Source organism: Colossoma macropomum, unplaced genomic scaffold (assembly GCF_904425465.1).
Source record: "Colossoma macropomum unplaced genomic scaffold, Colossoma_macropomum, whole genome shotgun sequence".
NCBI lineage: Eukaryota > Metazoa > Chordata > Actinopteri > Characiformes > Serrasalmidae > Colossoma > Colossoma macropomum.
In genome coordinates this window covers 45,888,443-45,907,565 of record NW_023494792.1, presented here as the reverse complement: position 1 = coordinate 45,907,565, position 19,123 = coordinate 45,888,443, and the positions used below count along the sequence as shown (strand labels likewise).

The following is a 19,123-nucleotide window of genomic DNA, read 5'->3' as shown; positions in this document are numbered from 1 at the left end:
TTTAAATGATTTGCACATCATTGCATTCTGTTTTTATTCATTCAATCATTCATTTTTCTCATAAAGAAGGCTTAGATCCAGGGTTCCTTCTAAAGGCATGTCACCAACTGTACATTGACGACATAACTTCAGAGGTCTATTTGGTAAATGAACTGTTTTTTCCTGTAGGACTAAATTGGTAATTGTCTACCACTAGATTTGGACGATGTGTATGGAATGATGCACCGAAAGAGAAGTAGTGAAAGCAAGAGCATGAATGAGAACAAAAGAATGAGAGAAAGAGAGAGAATAAGTGAAAGAAAGGGGAAGAGAGAGTGAAAGAGATACTGAATGAAAGAAGGAAAGAAGGGGGAAAGAGTGTGAGTGAAAGAAAGAAAGTGAAAGAAATAGTGAAAGGGGAGCAAATGAAAGAGAGGGGGAGATCATGAGTGAAAGAGAGTGAGAATGAGTGCATGAGTGAAAGAGAGTGAAAGAAAGAGAGTGTGAGTGAGCAAAAGAAAAAGGGAGAGAGAGAGGAAAAAAGAGAGACTGTGTGAAAGCGAGAGAGAATATTGAGCATTCATGCGGACAGAGCAGGTCACCATTACCTCACATACTTCTTCATCAATCTGGATGACCCACATATTTCACTCTCTACCACAGTGCCATTCTGCTGCTCAGCAAGACCACCAGAACACACACACACACACACACACACACACACACACACAAACAGACACATTAATAAATGATTAAGCATACAGTTTTACTCAGATTTCAACAAAATTCAGGGAGAAATGATTTAGCAGCTAATCCTGACGAGCAGAGTTGGATATAATTTTTATAGTCAAAATAAAAATGTAATTTTAATTCTTGATGTCACATCAAATGACTATGGAATGATGTATTACATTAATAACATTTTAAAATTACCCTTCTCTATACACTTTTCAATGGTTCTGTTTATTATATTTCATTTTACTTGTAACATTTGTGTGAATTTAAGCACCAAAAACAGTGACATAATTCAGTTTTGCATGACCATTTTCAAATCTGCAGGGATATTTTTCACACCTCCAAAGTTCAGTCTTAAAAGTTGGTTGCCTTTTCTGCTTCACATGATCCAAACTATCCCAATCACATTCAGTGATGTTGAGGTCTGGACACTGGGGTGTCAGTCCATTGTTTTAAGAACACCAGCAGGTTGTTTGTTTGTTTTTACCAGGTCTTGTACAGTTGTTAGGAGTATCTTTTAATCTTTTGATTGGATTGAACTCCAGTTTTGGAAACTGTTTTTTTGTTTTACTTATTTTTGTTTTTTGATGACTTCCTCTTTATACAAGTGGACTATCTTAAATAAATGAAGGATGGTGTCTGACAGTATGTAAATGACAATACAGTACGTAAATGACCTTGGTTCTCATTGGCTGATTTGTACTGTGCCTGATTCAAAAACAGAGCATACTGAAACATGTGTATAACTTCTGTGGAAATGGGTGGAGCTAAACTACAAAGCAGATATATGTGAAAGCGCTGTTTTTGTGACATCACAAAAAAAAGAAATTCGAAATCATTACTTTTTGTATATGGGCTATATGACGGCGAGCGAATAGTATGTTTGGAAACTTAAATAATATCTACATACTATACAAGCTTATGTTAAAAATGGGAGGAAATTTAATTTTTTCCATGATATGGAAGTGCCATCACTAGTGCCATCAACCCAAGGATAAAAATGGAGTCCCATTTTCTCTTTAATTTGTAATCATTTCTTGAACTTTCAAAGCTGTTTTTGTCACTTATTTTTGTTTTATAATGTCCTATTTCTTGTGCACGTGGATTGTCTTAAATAAAAAAAAGGGGGTCTCTGCCTTTTCCACAGTCCAGTACGTAAATGACCTTGGTTCTCATTGGCTCATATGTATTGTGCCTCATTCAAAAAACAGGGCAGAGTGAAACTTGTTTACAACTTCTGTGGAAATGAGTGGAGCTAAACTACTGTAGTCTTGCCAAGTGGTCATATGTGGATGCACTGTTTTTGTGACATTATAAAAAGAATACATTCAGAATTGGTACTTTCCATATATTGACTGTATGATGTGGAGTGAAAGGTATGTTTAGAAGCTCATGTTAAAAATGAGAGGAAGTTAAATTTTCCATAATATGGCTCCTTTAAATTGATATCACTAGTGCCATTAACCCAAGGATAATATAGATCTGATGTTAGACCTTTTTTAAAGCTACCATGAGAAATGTGCAGATTATTATTTTTGGTAAGAGACCATGCTCTTTTATACCCGCGTAATTATTTTGAGCACAGTGGCCTTAGCTTGCAGTCGAGAGAACTGTTACTGAGCACATTCAAATCCCAGTTTTAAGGGTTGTAGCCAAGTAGACTTGTTACTGGAAAACTTCTGGCGCCGCATTATCTTCAGCCTACCAGATGCACTGATTCTCGATGGAGGCTTTGAATTATAAGCAGATCAACATCTATTATTCAGTATCAAGTGGCCAGAGGAGATATTCTTAAAGAAATGCATTCCGCTGAGTATACCTTCCCCAGCATTCATTATTTAAGGAACATCATTTATCGGCATGTGACAGCCTTCTACATGAGCAATGCAATGCAAATGGCTCTATATATAGAAACCTGGGCTTAGAGGCGCCTCTGCTTACCAAAACTCACTCATTCAGCTTAGAGCACATAACCCTTCAACCACTTTTGCTACGCATTAAACTTTCACGGCAGGCATGGGCGTAGGATGAATAATTTACCCATCAGAGTAATAAACAAATACATGAGTGTCGTTTTAGACTGACTTTCTGTCTCATTTAGGCAGATTGAGTTAAAATTGCTGGAGAATTCAGCTGGATTCCTGTCCAATGGCAGCACTGAAATGTTATTGCTTAACAGCGGTAATGACTTACTGATATGAGCAGTGTTATATAAACTTCACAATTTGGTTTTATAATGATAATTATTACTATTATTATTATTATGGCAGCTGTAAACGAAATGAAGCTCTGCGCAAAACAATATAACAGTTGTAAACAATTCAGTGCTTCACAGTCTTTATTTATGGTAACACTGAGAGCACATTCCGTTTACTACAAGATTAACCTGGTTAAATGAGGCCTTTTCTATGTTGGGTTTTTAAAGTGTCATTAAAGTTAAATTTCATCGCAGTTGTGACAAAAACCTTGCATGCTTGAAAAGGAAACTAGAAAGGAAAAAGGAAAGAAGCATTCTTTGCATTATTGTACAGTATTGTACAAAAGTCAGAGACTAATTTTTGTTTCTAAATTTCCAGTCAAAACGATCATTGATGTACAAGTTACCCATTTTTCATTTTCAGAAAAAAATTACATGCACTCCAAAAATTGAACTGACAGGATTGCTGTACTTACAAACTGAAAATATGTTGACAATAAGTGCAATAATTGTGTTGTATTTAAGTTTTTTGTTTTTCAACAAAATGGACAAAAATAGATGAAAGACCATTTGAAATATTTTAGTTTTGTTCCATTGACAATATATTGTCATATATATATATATATATATATATATATATATATATATATATAAATATATATATATATATATATATATATATATGAAAATTGGAAACAATGAAGTGTGACAAATGTGCAAAAATGGAAGAAATCGTCAGGGGGCAAGTACTTTTTCAGGGCACTGTAGCAGCCAGGAACCGTTCCAGAACTTTTGTCTTTAAGATTGTAGGCTGCAGCTTCGCTATATGAAATTCAATCTGTTCGATCTGATAAATCAAAGCCAGTGGTTTGAGTAGGTGAACTCAAACCACTGGCTTGAGCAAAACATATATTTCACATCAATTTATTTCTCAGATAAATGATTGAGGGAGGAATATAAAGGGCTTCCTTCCATAAATATGTGTTTGGGTGACAGTAGTAATCATATGTGGCATTTGCGACAGGGCTGTGAGATAATGTCATTGCTTGTTACACACGGCGTTGTGTGTGTGGGGAGAACACAGTCTGCCCACATTAACAAAGAGCTCCTCCTGCTATTGCCTTTGAGGGATTAGAGAAGACATTTCAGTAATCTGCCAGCTTGTTTCTGTTCATCTTCCTCTCCGCTGGTGCTCAAAAGGATGTGATTAGACCTCAGCTTTCCTGGCTGGCCATTCTGCACAGGTCTCTTTCATTCTGTACAGGGAGGAACACAACCTGATGAGTTTATTTCTCAAACAGGTTTCTGTTTTCAACTGTAGTCAGCAAGAAGAAGCAGGTGACAGTGAATTGGAGAATTAAGGTTATCACCAGTAATTTGAAAATGTGTGCCAATTCATCATGAATTACTTCTCTTGAATTACTTCTCTACTTCTGTGAGTAGAAGAGGAGATATTTTATTATGATTCAACTTTGATGAAGAGTTATTGTTGTGTACAGTCTTGTTTTGCCAAAAAAACATTGTTTATATTTTTCCCATGTTTCTGTCATTTCCTGTCAGCAAAACAAATGGAAAATATGTGTAATATTGGAGCCTGTTGAGGTAGAACGTAAGTTGAATGTAAATGTAATTCATTACTTATATAACTAAATGTATAAGTATATAATTACACTTTAATAATTATGTAATGTACATCAAATGCAGAGCAAAAGTCAAGAATGATTGTTTAATTGTCTATCATGAAGCGGAAGGAGGTGACAGCACATTAGAAAGTTAAAGGAAAGAACTGTATGTCATCCAAACTTTGCTTTTAATTGCTTAAGTCTACAGATACTTAGTAAAAATAACAGCATGTGTAGTCTTTATAACTCTTGGCAATCGAGCTGACATTCTTGTGTGCACTGCTAATTATATTTGGATCTAACCTCATACCTGCTGCAAATGTTTTTCTGTGAATCACTTTTAAAACAAAAGGATTTTTTTCCCACAAACTTAGCGCAGCATGTGCTATAGCTGTGCTGAAAGCTGCTGGTGAAAAATAGCTCCTATCAGTATGCCATTTGTAGCAGAAAAAAGTTGTTTTCCATATCAGAATGCAAGTTGCATTGTTAATTATGTAACTTTGTTGACTGTTGGACATTTGTTCTGAGTATTCTGTCTCAGAGCACCTGAGGAATCAAATGTCAAACATTTATAGAACACTCAAGCATGGCGCATGCGTTAGCCGCATCCAAATCCTCATACTATAAATATCATACATACCATGGTGTTCAACAGGGTTCAGTACTAAGGCCACTTAATTTAATATTTATATGCTCCCACAACGTTATTTATCAGCAAGACTTACGCCATCATTTATGTGCTGATTAGACTCAAGTTTATATTTGCACAAAGCTTGACATTCTAGTCACTTTAAACCCACTTAACAGTTGTTTGCAGGACATCAAATCCTAAATGCATAGCAGTTTAATTAAGCGTGAACTGAAATTATTCTAATTGGCCCATTGTTGAGTCTGTTCATCATGTTATCCTGTCTATCAATAATGCATATGTTGCTCTACCTGTACATGTGAAAAATCTCAATATTGTCTTGGATACAACTCTGTTGTTTAAATTTTTTATTAAGTGTTGTTTATTGAGCACTGAAGCCAATTAAGTTAATTATTTGAGCACTTGCACTTATCTCTTCACCTCTCAATTATTGCAATGCTGTCCTTACTGCTCTTTCTCTTCACACTCTAAATAAACTGCAACTAGCGCAAAATGCAGCTGTGTGGCTGCTTAAGCCTACCCCATATTATGCCCATACTCAAAGATCTGCCCTGGTCAACTGTCTCTCTTATATGGTTATTTGTATAATTACTTATAAGGTACTCCACAAACATCATCACTGTTCAAAAAAAAATTTCTCCATTTTTTTTATTTTAAGTTTTCTGCATAATTTGAGCTGAACAGCTGTCCTTTACATTGTGTGAAAATATTGTGATGAATGCACCAATAGAAATGCTTCAAAACTGCTTGGAATAAAAAAAAATGATATGATCTTACAATAAAATTTAATCAAATTTTTGCTGTTCTGTAAAGTTCCCGATTTGGGGATACTTGTTTTTCTTTGAACAGTGATGATATGTTACCTCTACACCACTTCTATACTACTCTCACATCACACTACTTCTTACAGGTCCTACATGACACTGCTGTGGATTATACATCAAAACTGCTATTTCCATACTGTCCATCTTGCCCCCGGTGGTCATCTAGTTGTGGTTTGCTTGTAGTACATACGATGCCAGTGGAATCATCTCCATGATAACATCCGAGCAGCAATTTGAAATCTTTTAAATCTCTTCTTAAGAGTTTTGGAGGTGCATGTTGTTGTTGATCTATCTGTGTCTGTAATTTTATTTATTATTTTATTTTATTTTTTATCTTTTATCATGGATGTCCATATTTTGTTTTAACATATTACTTTTATTTGTTTTTATTTCATGGATGTGTGTAAAGTGCTTTGAGCTTTTATTATTTTTACTATTATTATGCATTTTCAGTACCTTTCAGATTGTGATTGTTAACATAAAGAACTCTGTACGCTAACCTAAATAAGTAAGTTTTATTGTAGTTCATAAGTTTTAAGTCATTTTATTGGTAACACTTTTTTTTACAGCTTTCTAAGTTGACACGGTAAGTGTGAGGTACAAACTCCAAAGTACTAAGTCATTTTTTAACATGACGGTGAGCTCCAAGACTAAATTACACTGAAACATTAACCGTGTAAGTGTGTGCACAAAAAGTGCTGTCATTATTTTGGGTGAAAATTGGTTGTAAGTGCCAAGACAGTCTAAATGAATGTTTACCAGCTTCTAGTGATTAAGCAAATAAAAGACAGTGAAACACATCATATTTGGATAATTGTTTGGAGTATCTATTTCATAAGTATAAATATACACTAAATATCACTCTAATAACACGTTTAAGCAGAAGAGTAAATTGGAAACACTTGTCTATTAACCCCTTATAATCCCAGGCTTATTACACACTAAGGCTTATTATTCAGTAACTACAGGGACTTCAATGCAAACTGGTTGAGCTATTCTTGGGTTATAGGAATGTGTAAAAAAAAACCTTGGGCCTGCCAGCGGCCCCTGGCCATCTAAGGGGTTAGTACTTTTACTTGTACTTGAGTAAATTATCACTGCAGTAGCAGTACTCTTACTTAAGTAGGTATTCTTAGAAGTCTTTCCACTCCTGCTAAACACAGTGTAGAAGGCATTAAGGTGTGAGTGAGCATACGAAATTACACAGTGTACTGTGCAACTGATGGACACCATGTATTGGAAACTTTCCTTAAAAGAAGGATGAGGGGGATGCCTCAGTGACCCTTTGTGTCTTTACTGCTGGACGTCTTGCTTACTGCACTGAAGTAATTGGAGCCTGGCATGCAGTGCATGTTCTCCTTCTGCAATTAGGGTGTCACACAAGCATGGAAAAACAGTCATTACTCCTAATGGGCTTCCAATCCAGGGGAGGGGGGGGGAAGAGAGCATTACAGGGGAAGCAAGAGACATACATACACACACACACACACACACACACACACACACACACACACACACACACACACATATATATATATATATATATATATATATATATATTCTATCTATATTTTTTTTGGAATCTAAAACAAAGAAAAGTTATGATAAGTACATTCTGCACTATTTCTAGGTCACTAATATATATTCTTATATCTTATATTGCTTCCATTGAAGCTCATGATGGGCGACTCTCAGGTGGACTTGATCTACTGATCAGAAGTTTTTGCACAAACTTGTGGAGTCCATAGCAGCCTGAGTGCACACACTGTCACTAAAGCAAAAGTGAGAGAAACCAAATACTGAGCAATTCTGACATGCATGTTAAAATTTCAGAGATTCTATTTTTCAAGTTGTCATGCTGATGATATATTTTGTAATGAATATCTTTTTATTAAATTATTAATGCAAAATAGAAGCATTTTCACCAGTGGCCTCAGATTTTTGGACACTTTCCTAAGGTTTAAAGATAGCTAAAGAGAGAGAGAGAGAGAGAGAGGGAGGGAGAGAGAGAAGGAGGGAGGGAGAGAGGGAGAGAGAGAGAGAGAGAATCTTCAGGAATACAATGTTCCAAATTCTTCCTAAATATGTGAATTTAGGTCATTAATTTATGCTCAATAAGTTGTGTAACACTGTCTTAGTAGTAAGGAACTAGTAATGGAATGCCAATTATTAGTGATTTTCACATAACAGACGTCCACTTATATACTAATACAGGTCCACAGCTGAATACAGCTTAATGAAGCTTAGTAAAGACCTTAATATTATAATATAATAATAATATATAATAATGTGTCCCTTAGAGTAAAGTGTTTCCACATATCTTTATAAGTACATACACACAGATCAAACCGTTGGTGCTTGATATGAAACATTAACAAAGAAGAAGCTAAAAGGCCCCTTGAAACATGTTCATATTTCCACCACTATAACTGAGTGAGTTTGTTTGCTTTTAAGTCCGTTACACAAACTGAGCCTTTGAGCGCAACATGTTTAGTAAGAATGTTTATTCCAAAATCAATACTTTGATACAGAAATAATCATTTTATTATATGGATTTACCAGACAATCAGTACTGCAATCATGCTTTCTCTGATTAATCACTGATTTCCAAAAGTACAATATGATTTTCATTTTTTTAATACATGAAGTTGTGCAAAGAAAATATACACTAGAAAGCAATTATACACTGACACAAAATATAGAACGATTCATATCTGAAGGCATTGCACAATTCCAAGAATTCAGTGAGAGATTAAGGCAATTTTGTACAGTTGTTTTCATTTTTTTGTCTTTTTTTGTTCCAAAAAACACTCTATTAATAACAAAAGAACTGGTGCATCTCCTGTAAAACTGTACATGCAAACATAGTGCACATTATAATAATTATAAGATATGACAAGCATACAATATATTATTTGGATATCTTCAGTAAACAGAGTTCATGTGAATGGAATCACACGTTTAACCCTCAGGTGAAAACTTGCCAGATTGGCACTCGTCAGCGTCTCCACCCACACCCCCACACATACATATACACACATGTTCACACACACACACACACACACACACATTTGCAGGCATGCATGCTTTTATGTGGTGGAGCTTGGCAAAAGCTGTGGCACCAGCAATGAAAATGACAGTCAGACTGAGGAACTAAAATGAGCTGCCAAGGAGCAAAAGACTCAGCTGGTATGCGTCATGTATGCATGCGGTGCACACACACACACCCAGACAGCATTCTCATAAACACATACTGCCCAGCACTGCCTTTTCACACAATCTACTCTATACTGAGTTGCCAAATTATTACATCCACCTACCTTGTGCCTACACTTATTGGCCATTTTATTAGAAACACTTACCATATAGGTGCACCCTGTAGTATAGCTGCACAATCGGAATCAGCCAAGATTGGAATCAGCAGATTTCTGCTCCACACGTGCAATCAGCAATTTTTTGTTTTATTTTGGCTGTAATTTTTTGTCATTTTATCTGTGCTGTAATTTTATGATGTAAATAATGTGAGTCAGGTAAGTGCACTTGTGCTGTGTTTGAATGCTGCTGCCACATCTATACCAAAATATTGTAGCATAATTAATCAGGACTCATGAAGTTACCACTTAAATTCTAGCTTTATTTGATTCATCTTAATTAAGCACTGAAACTAATTTGTAATTTAAGAATTTAAAATGTCAGTTTGACCTATAAAAGAACAAATAATATTGTATATATTTAGCAAACAGAAAGTACTAGAAATATGCTTGTGTGTTTCATGTGTCCATTTAGCCCACGCAGTGTGAGCTCTGGGTTAAAAAATTTGCCAAAAAAATCGCGTGTCAGCCAATTTGGCTGTAAAGGCATGGGAAACAGATACAACCATGCATCCCTAGATCGCAGGTTTATAATTACTAACTAGCCCATCTGCTAAAGCACAACAGCTCCCCTGTATCCATCAACTGAAAGAGACCACCACCAATAAGAGATTATTTGGGAGGTGGGCCATTCTCAACACAGCAATGATACTGACATGGTATATATGTGTGTTGCACTGGTATGAATGACATGGCCTACAAAGCACACCTACATAGCTAGTGTTTCTGATAAAATGGCCAATGAATGTAAATACAAGGTAGGAGTACGTAATAAATGCAACTTGGCGTATGTATTTTTTGAAGATTTTCCATAAGAATGGCATTTTAATAAAGACCTGTGTAAGTCTGCTTGTTTTTTTTTTAGGTATAAATTCCTGACAACAGTTCAAGGCAGATTAGCAATGGACTTCATGTTACTACCTCAAGTGCGAAATATAACTTGCAATCCCACACTCCCACTCACAACGGCAGCGAGCTACATGAAAGATCCTGGAATCAGACGACATGAGGCTGTTAACCAAAACATTTCACTACATTAAAGTTTGTGAATAATGTACAAAAAATCCAGTTAAATTCTGTAATTTGTTTAATTAAATTTGCTACATACTGAGGCATTCACATTATACAATGTGTGTGTTTGGAGTTTTTAAAGGCGCAGAGCATCCAGTCCCTGTCTGGCTTTCTTTCTTTTTCATTGCATTCTTACCCGTATGAAAACAACTGTCCTAAGCTTTACAGAATGCTGACTAAAACCCCATTCAACATAATGACAAAGTGTAGTGCACAACTCAGCTTCTATACTTAGAATGCATTACTAATTTCAAGTGATATTTATGACTATTAGGATAGATCAGATGTATCTGACATTAGCATGAGCACAGATTAGTCATGGTCATTTCCAACCAGTCTTATCAACAACAGCATAGTCCAGCTGCAAAGCGTAGCAGTTTAAACTGGAAACTGAACATTATGTAGTAATTCTAAATAAATGTAGTGCTCCTATTCTCGTGTTTCGCGTGACGTCACAGTGTTTAGTCACCGCCATTTTGAGGATCCAATCAGGTAGTGACTGCGCAAGCGCAATGCCTTCAATTTGCTGTGCTTTGTGAATGATTCACCTGCAAGACGTGTCAGAGGCCGAGAATGACGAGAGACTACACAGACCTTTAATTCTGTGTTTTCAAACTCCAGGCTTGGAGCCTCTGCACTGTATAGTTTAGTGTTTTTCTCTGCTGTTCACACCTCGTTCAGCTCAATAAGCTAATAATATAAGATATTTTAACCAGGGAAACCACCATTATGCAGTGCAAGCGTTGCAGGACTGGAGATGGGGATCTCTGCACTAACTGCACTAGCCAACTTATAAAATCATGTCTGTTGAAACACGGTGTAGATTTCCGACCCAAACGACATTCAGTCTTATATTTAACATTTATGTTTCTCCATTCAAATGTCATTTAAATCTCCAGAAACAGAGACGCAGAGTTATACCCAGCTGTTTGGAGCTACATTAGGGGGGCGACTGTTTATCTCTCGGCTGTTAACATTAGCAAAAGTTATCTAAAGGCTGGCATTGTTTGCATCTGTGTTAATTAGCTGATGTCGCCTTACCCTTCCTATGATGAAAATTTTTTTTTCCTTTTTATGCAACACCTTGGGATCCTTTACCCACCCTGATGTGAAGAACCAGTAGGCTTCTATGCCTTTAAATGCTTTGAAAGACTATCCAGAATAGGGAGAGGGGTTGTGCATGAGATAAATATACATATCAGGAAAAGACAAATTTGGTAGCTTTCCACCGACCAGGAGTTCAGAGGGGGGAACTGTATAAGTATCGCAGTCAATTTTATCGAATTTGTCAAGGTAACGTTTTTTCTCTTCCAAAGTAAGGTGAGAAATTTTAGCTATCTTGTACCTCTAGTTATGTTCGTGTGGAGCAGCGAAGCCAGAAATTCGGTCCCAAATCTGGTGGCCACAAAAGAAAAAAAACATAATGTGACTGAAACCCTAGGTTTAGAATAATTTGCATATGGTGACAAAAGCCGAGTTGTGCGGGACAGTTTCCCATTATGTTGAATAGAATTTTTCCCAACTTTCTGTAAAACTTGTCTGACTTTGCAAGAGTTGCTATGAAAGAATGCATTTGTGGACAGAACATGGATGGGTCAATTGGGCCTGACTTCAGGAAAGACACAAGAAGGGCTACAGTGACAAATACAGGTCTCTTATTGTAATTTATCCTTCAGTGTTTGGCATTTTACTACATTTTAACTTTTGATGCTATTGAATTACAAAAATCCTGGACCTTACGTTTTTTAGAAATGGAAAAGTACAGTGTTTTCATTAAGACTCATGCAAATCAGAAAGCCAGACCGTGACCAAAGATGACAGGTCACAGAAAATGACAGGATCTATTAGTTCTGGAGGAAAAAATAAAAAAAGGGGACTGCAGGTGTCCAGTTATTTTAAACCACACTCCCCAGCTTTGGCTCGCTTTTCACTTTCAACTGACTTTTAAGACTGTATGAGTGACTGGTGGCTAAAATCTCATAAAACCAGGATCGTTTCTAAACATTGGTGGCCTACATAACATCCTATTTGGTGGACCCCACACTCCACCCACCCCAATCATATTCTTTTGCATGTGAGACTAGTACAAGAATAATTCTTACATAATACACGGTAAGAAAATCGCTGGACTCACTCTGCCTTTTGGAAAATAATATTAAAAAATAAATACATGGGGTCCCTAAGTGACTTCTTATACCGCTTATGGCTAGAAACGGCCCTGTATGAAACTATGTAAATCCAGATTTCTTGCTTGTTCCAGTGATTTGTGAAGTCTGGTTTGAGGTTGTGCAGTACAAAAAGAGACCAGTTCAGTAAGACTTATTAATAATAGCTGCTTTCTGAAAAAATCTCATTCATTCGAACATTACTGAAGATGTTCAGCTTCTGTGATACTAAAATACACTGATGTCCTCCATGTAGGACGTTGAGGTGAAATTCGGAGCTGTGCTTTTGCTGATATCTTTGGGCATATCTGGCAACTCTGATTAAGATCAAATATAAGAAGTTAATATAATATCTGGTTCACAAAACTGGAGAACGATTCACAAACCTATAAAACACCCACATAATGATATAATCAATGTGGACAGAAAAAACAAATGGAAGAAAACAATGGCATCTGTGTTTTTGACCACTGGGCTCATAGTCTCAAATCTTATTTGAGAGCAGCTGCTAGAGTTTCAATGCAATGGAACGCACTTCTGCACACACACGCAAACACACACACACACAACACGCACACACAACAACCACGCTCGTGCCAGGGCGATGTGACAGAAGGAAGGAAAGAAAGAAAGAAAGAAAGAAAGAAAGAAAGAAAGAGGAAATTAGATGAACTCGAACATGCATCACAAATCTGAGCTGGCTGTTACTCCACGCCATGCAAGAGATGCGCTTTTTGTGTGACGATAAATTGTCGCGACCTGACACGCGTGGCAAAGACAACACGCGGAGAGAATTCCAAAGTATTCCAAAGTTCATATTGAAAGTTTTACGCATATAAAAGTATCCAACAGTAAGAAAAATCATCAACATGTAAACACTGAGTGAGAGCTTGTAGAGAGAGAGAGAGAGAGGAAGGGGGAGAGAGATAGCTTAAAAAGGGAGAGAATGAAAGTGAGGAAGAAATAAAAAAGAGTGAGAGAAAAGAGAGAAAGAGGTGTTGAAAGAGAAATAAAAAGAGCTATACAGAAAGAGAAAAGAAAAAGAGTGAACAAATGAAGGAAAAGAGAAAGAGAGACAGGGAGAGCAAAAGAGAGATGAGAAAGAGAGAAAAAAGAGATAAAGAGATAGAGAGGAAAAGAGATAAAGAGAAAAGAAAGATAGAGAGGGAAAGAGAAACAGAAAGAGTGAGAGAAATTAAAGAGAGAAGAAAAGAGAAGGAGAGAAAGAGAGAGAGGTAAAGAGAGAGAGAGAGGAATATACATAAGTAAGAGGAAATATCTATTTCCAAGAGTTATTTACAACAGTCGAGAGTTGATTCGTGGCCAGAGGAAGATGACCCTCTGCCCTTCTCCTGGAAAAGCGTGCAGGTCCAAGAGAGGCTGTCTCATCCCTTCTTTTTCTCCTTTCAGTCCCAGAGTGAGCCAGAAAGAAAGTCAGACTCTTGTTCGTTGTAGTAATGAGGCTACAAGAGATAAGCTAGCCGGGTTCTGAGGCAGAGAGAGAGAGAGAGAGAGAGACAGAGAGAGACCCTGACAGAAGAACGCTTGTAATGGAAGTAAATCTGCCCTCACCGGCCTTGTCTGACCATGCTGTCTTCTGTCTACTGCCCATAGTGCAACGAGAGAGAGACAGATAGAGAGGGGCAAGTAAGCCCCTCCACATCACTGAGTGATTCAGAGAGAGAGATAAGAGATAGAGATGGACTATAGCAGATCAGATCTGGGTCTGGAGTGGGTGCCCCGGGGGCGTGTAGGGAGGGGGCGCAGGTGAAGGTTTGATGCCCCTGGTCCTCATGTAGGACAGGAACTGGTCAGGGATCTCAGCCAGAACATCCTTTGCCAGCCGGGCCATGCTGAGGATGTGGTTCCCCGTGCGGTCGATGTAATCTCGGAATGGGACAAACTGTGAGAAACAGAGAAAAACAACCATTTAAATCAGAAGATTTTGTGAACATGCTGGATAGAAATACTTTACAATACAAAACCTTCTTGGGACAGTATGAGAATGATAATAAAGGCAGAAGTAAAGCCAGAAGGCAGTGATCAATACATTCTGTTTGACTGGTATTAAATGGAAAACAGTACAAAAACATAACATTTAATGTTTTACCTTATAAAGTTTTTTGCTCATTCAAAATTTAATGCCTGCAGCACATTCCAAAAAGTTGTGACAGGCAAGGTGTGAAATACAGGGGGTCCTTGGGGTCCGGGACCCCCTAATGTCGCCCTGAATGTCTTAAAATCAAAATTCTGGGGGTTCCTGAAAATAAACTTATTTTGAAGTTGTGCTGTCTGTTAGGGAAAAACAGACACTTAAATACAAATTCAGGGAAAGCTCACTATTTATCCTACTCCATAACTGGTCAGCTTCTAGCTTTAATATTCTTAACCATCTATCAGGGTTAGTTCAGCCTGTTGGTCCCTTCATAGCCTAGCAACCATAACTATGCCTGGGATACCCCTGGTAACTTTACACTACGTTGTAGCATCGTAAATCTGAAAACTTGCAATTTCAAAAGAGATTGGTGGAACGAGTGAATTGCTACTCATTTCTCAAACCGAAGACACTAGATAAGATGTGTAAGACCGCAAGTAATGTGAGGAAGACCACATTACAAAACCAGCGCCTTTCCAAAAGAAGAATTGCTGAACCAAATATTTTGGTGCCATTGAAGCTAGCATCAGTGCCACTAAGGCAAGTAGGCTAGCATTTAGCAACCGGCCAACATGGGACAGGAGCATGTTTATCACTGTGTTACCTCATTTTTCCTTTTAAAAACACTTAATAATCGTTTGGGGACTGAAGGCACAAATTAATCCAGTTGCACGTGAACTGCAGCTTCATTTGCTGCTTGCCACACTAGAAGAATGTACAAAAATAGTGGGTTTAGTGGAGCATGATGATTGGTTGGAGGGCACTGCCTCACTAAACAGTCCCCTGATGCTGTCTGAAGAAACACAAGTACTTCCATGTACATGTGAAGGTTCCTGCAGTAGAAACATACCCATAACCTACCAATAGTGCAACGCCACAAGCCAAAAAATCTACTGATTCCTGGATCAGCAAAGTCCAAGCATTAAACTGGTTGTGATGTTTTTGTTTATATGCTGTGTGTATGCATCTGTTCTTTGTTAATTAACTATGAAAAAATGACAATAAAAAGCAAAGATTTTGGAAGTGAGTGACGACCACATCAAACTCGTCCAAAAAATAAGCAGCACTGGCACAGTAGAGAGATTTTAATGAGCCTAGCGCAGTAAACGCTCCACAGAGAGTAGAATAGGGTCTTAACCGGCTGTGAGTGAGTAGAGTTGCTGACAGCAGTGTGGCACGCTGACAAAGAAAGAAGAATTTGTCCACAACTCTGGAAGAAATTTGCAATGCTGATTTGAAAACAGCAATTATCCAGCATAGATGGCATTTAAGCAGCCGAAGGGTTCGGAATCTGCATAATAGTACTGCTGAGGCATCAAACACACAACGCCAATCAGGTTAAAAGCCTCTCGAAACGAGAGCCAAATTACCTTAAGAGTTACAGCTTTTAACTTAGAGTGCTGCTCTAGCGCTTAACACTGAAAGAAGGGACCCAACGTGAGCAGATGCAGTGGGGTGTGTGTGGGGATGTGTGTGAAGACGCAGTCAGTCAGGCAGGCCTTTAAGGCCCACTATGATGAGTAATCAGATCAGAACTTTCCTCACGTTAGCGTGGCTGCTAAAAGGCGAGGAGGGGAATGCAGTGTGATAATGTTGGCTCTTACTCTTACATTGTTGAAAAGGAGGGGAAAAAAGAGAGAAGGAGATGAAGTCGTGACAGAAAATTCTAGAAGGATGTTGATGTTCTCATAATTAAGAACCAGAAGGGTGTTAAAGTCTCCATCCATCTGCTCTGATGAGTGCAGGGGTCTAGAGCAGAACACAGGCCATGCACACAGTCTGAGTGTGAATGTTTCAGGCACAGATGAAATACCAAAAAGTTTGGACACACCTACTTATTATAAATGTTTCTCATTTTTAGTATTTTATACTAAATGGCATGCCATTTGAAATTGTTGTCCTGGAAATAAATTCATACATACACATCATCTTCACAATATAGATCTGTTTCAGAAATATACAAAACTACTATATAGTACTATGCAAAAGTCAAAGATTACCTGTCATTAACTTAATTGCCAGTCAAAACAGCCATCAAGTACAAGTTATTTATGTTCATTATTCATCACCTACATATAATCCACTTGCAGAAGAGCAAGACAAAGGAAAATAAGGGAAAAGACGACTCAGTGCTCAATGAGTCTGAAAGGATGTGTAGTGTCAAGAAGCCCTTACTGAGAAAGGGAAACAGACAAAAAAGAAGAACACTTGAAAATCGAACAAAGAAGCTGCTCTCAGATTGATGGACAGACCTCAATATTAATGAATGTGTTTGGGATTACTTGGATTGTGAAAAACAGAAAATGCAACCAACTTCTAAGACAGAACTTTGGAGGTATGGAAAAATATCCCTTTAGATTTTTCTAAACTAAAAACAAGTCTACTGAAAAGAATGGAAGTTGTAAAGGAAGGAAATTAGTTGACACACTAAATAGTAAATAGTATGTATATATATATATATAATATATATAGACATAGATATATATGGCTCAGACGAAACCTGTTCCTTTCCTAATCTTTTACCTATCAAAGCTAACTCATATGTCACTGAAAGTGCCATTTTTATTGACTTTTGTTAAAATCTCACCAAGTGTCCTATCATTAGGACAATGTGCGTCCAATCCCTGGTGATGTCACTGCCATTCGTGGCTGGGAGTTTTAGAAAACACAATTGGCTCTGCTATCTGAGTGGGTATGCTGACCCTCCCTCTCCCTTCATCACTCAGTACAGAGCTGATGTAACAGAATTGGCAGTTAGCTTTCTCCTCCAAGCATGTTGAGTTGTCCAAAGACTTTACATTACCAGCAGTTTCAGTAGATAGTTTCACATGTCTTGGAGGCGACCTCTCAGGCTGGTAGCACTGTATGATGGAGGGAGACCTTCTTTATAGAGAGATCACTACTGATTAGAGTGACCGACTGTGTTTATGTTGATTAGACCTCTCTTTAGGTGTGTGCTCTCTCATACGTTTGTGTGTATTTGCAAGTGTCTGAAATTGTTCCGGTTCACACAGAGATAAAGGAAAACACACTGTACCTGCACAATGTCCCTCTCTGCATATCTGCCTCTCGATGAAATCCTTACTTCATCTCCGTCCAGCTCCACCATCGCTGCATACACACACATACAGAAAGTCAGATCACAAACACACACACACACACACACACGCACACACACACACACAAACACGCACACACACACATATCACCACAGACACGGGAACTGTGTGAGGGAGAGAAACAGAGAGGCAGAGGATAGAGAGAACATGGGGTGGAAGGAAAGACGGAGAGAGAGGACAAACAGCAAGAGAAACAGAAATACGCAGAGGATGGTGAGAACATGGGATGGAAGGAAAGAGAGACATCCAGGAGAGAGACAAGTCAGAGAGAAAGATGAAAAAAAGAGAGAGAGCATGGTATAGAGAGAAAGAGAACGAGAGAAGCTAGAACAGCGCATGTGTGAGTGAATGTATGTGAGTGCGGTTGTCTTTGTTGTCGTCTCCATTCCTGTCAGCGTGTCAGGAGAGTTGGGGGCTACAGTGTGTGTCAGTGTGCTTTGTGTGTAATCTGTGCTGGAGAGAGATGCTGTTCAGTCACAGAACATAGACCCCCCCCCCCCATGCACACACATACAGACAGATTTACACAGCAGATCACACTGAGCACCAGAATAACACAACAGCCTCTCACAGATTTACACTCGGTCATACAGAGAGAGACAGAGAGAGAGAGAGAGAGAGAGAGAGAGTCCTGAGATCAGATAGCAAACATAATAAAATAAAAAGATCTTAAAAAGTAATAAAATATGCTCCTTTTGTCTTCCTATATGCTATTGCTTTGTTTAAATTGTTATTGTAATAATAATAACAATAATAATATCATTAGTGTATTAATATAGTCACAAGAACTATTTAATTAAATGACAAAATTGCTATTTGTATCGTGTGTCTCTATTTTACTCTATTTTCCTTTGTCGTTTTTGTAGTTCATTAAATAAAGTGGAATCATTAAAACCTAAACTGATTGATGCCTCAATTTTATTTTTAAATGTAATATTTTTATCTTGTATTGTAATTAATAACACGATTTTGAAAAATGCAAAGACTAGAAAGGATTTATTATATAATATATAATATAAACTATATAAACTATGCATTCAGTAAAACCTATGTGACAAATTCATGCAAGATTATAACAACAAAATTATAACATAATCATGCTGTACATGCTAAACTCATGCACAGATATAAATTAGCTTTACAGTAAGCGGATAGTGGTCTTAAGACGGCATTTTCCCCCGTGTTTCCGATAATATAAAAAAAAAATTTACAGGATTAAGAAGGCGGATGAAAATA

At 37.6% G+C, this 19,123-nt stretch overlaps 1 protein-coding gene across 2 annotated transcripts in view; it reads right to left on the bottom strand.

Moving 5' to 3' along the window:
• Nucleotides 1-13,768: 13,768 nt before the first annotated feature.
• LOC118812377 (copine-8) overlaps nt 13,769-19,123 on the bottom strand; it is a 180,591-nt gene continuing 175,236 nt past the window's right edge. For both annotated transcript variants that reach the window (XM_036577347.1, XM_036577348.1), the window contains 2 exons: nt 17,806-17,879; nt 13,769-14,516 (listed from right to left, as the gene is read on the bottom strand). In XM_036577347.1, coding sequence (XP_036433240.1) covers nt 14,328-14,516; nt 17,806-17,879 — 263 coding nt within the window. In that variant the 3' untranslated portion in view covers nt 13,769-14,327. The remainder of the gene's footprint in view (nt 14,517-17,805; nt 17,880-19,123) is intronic.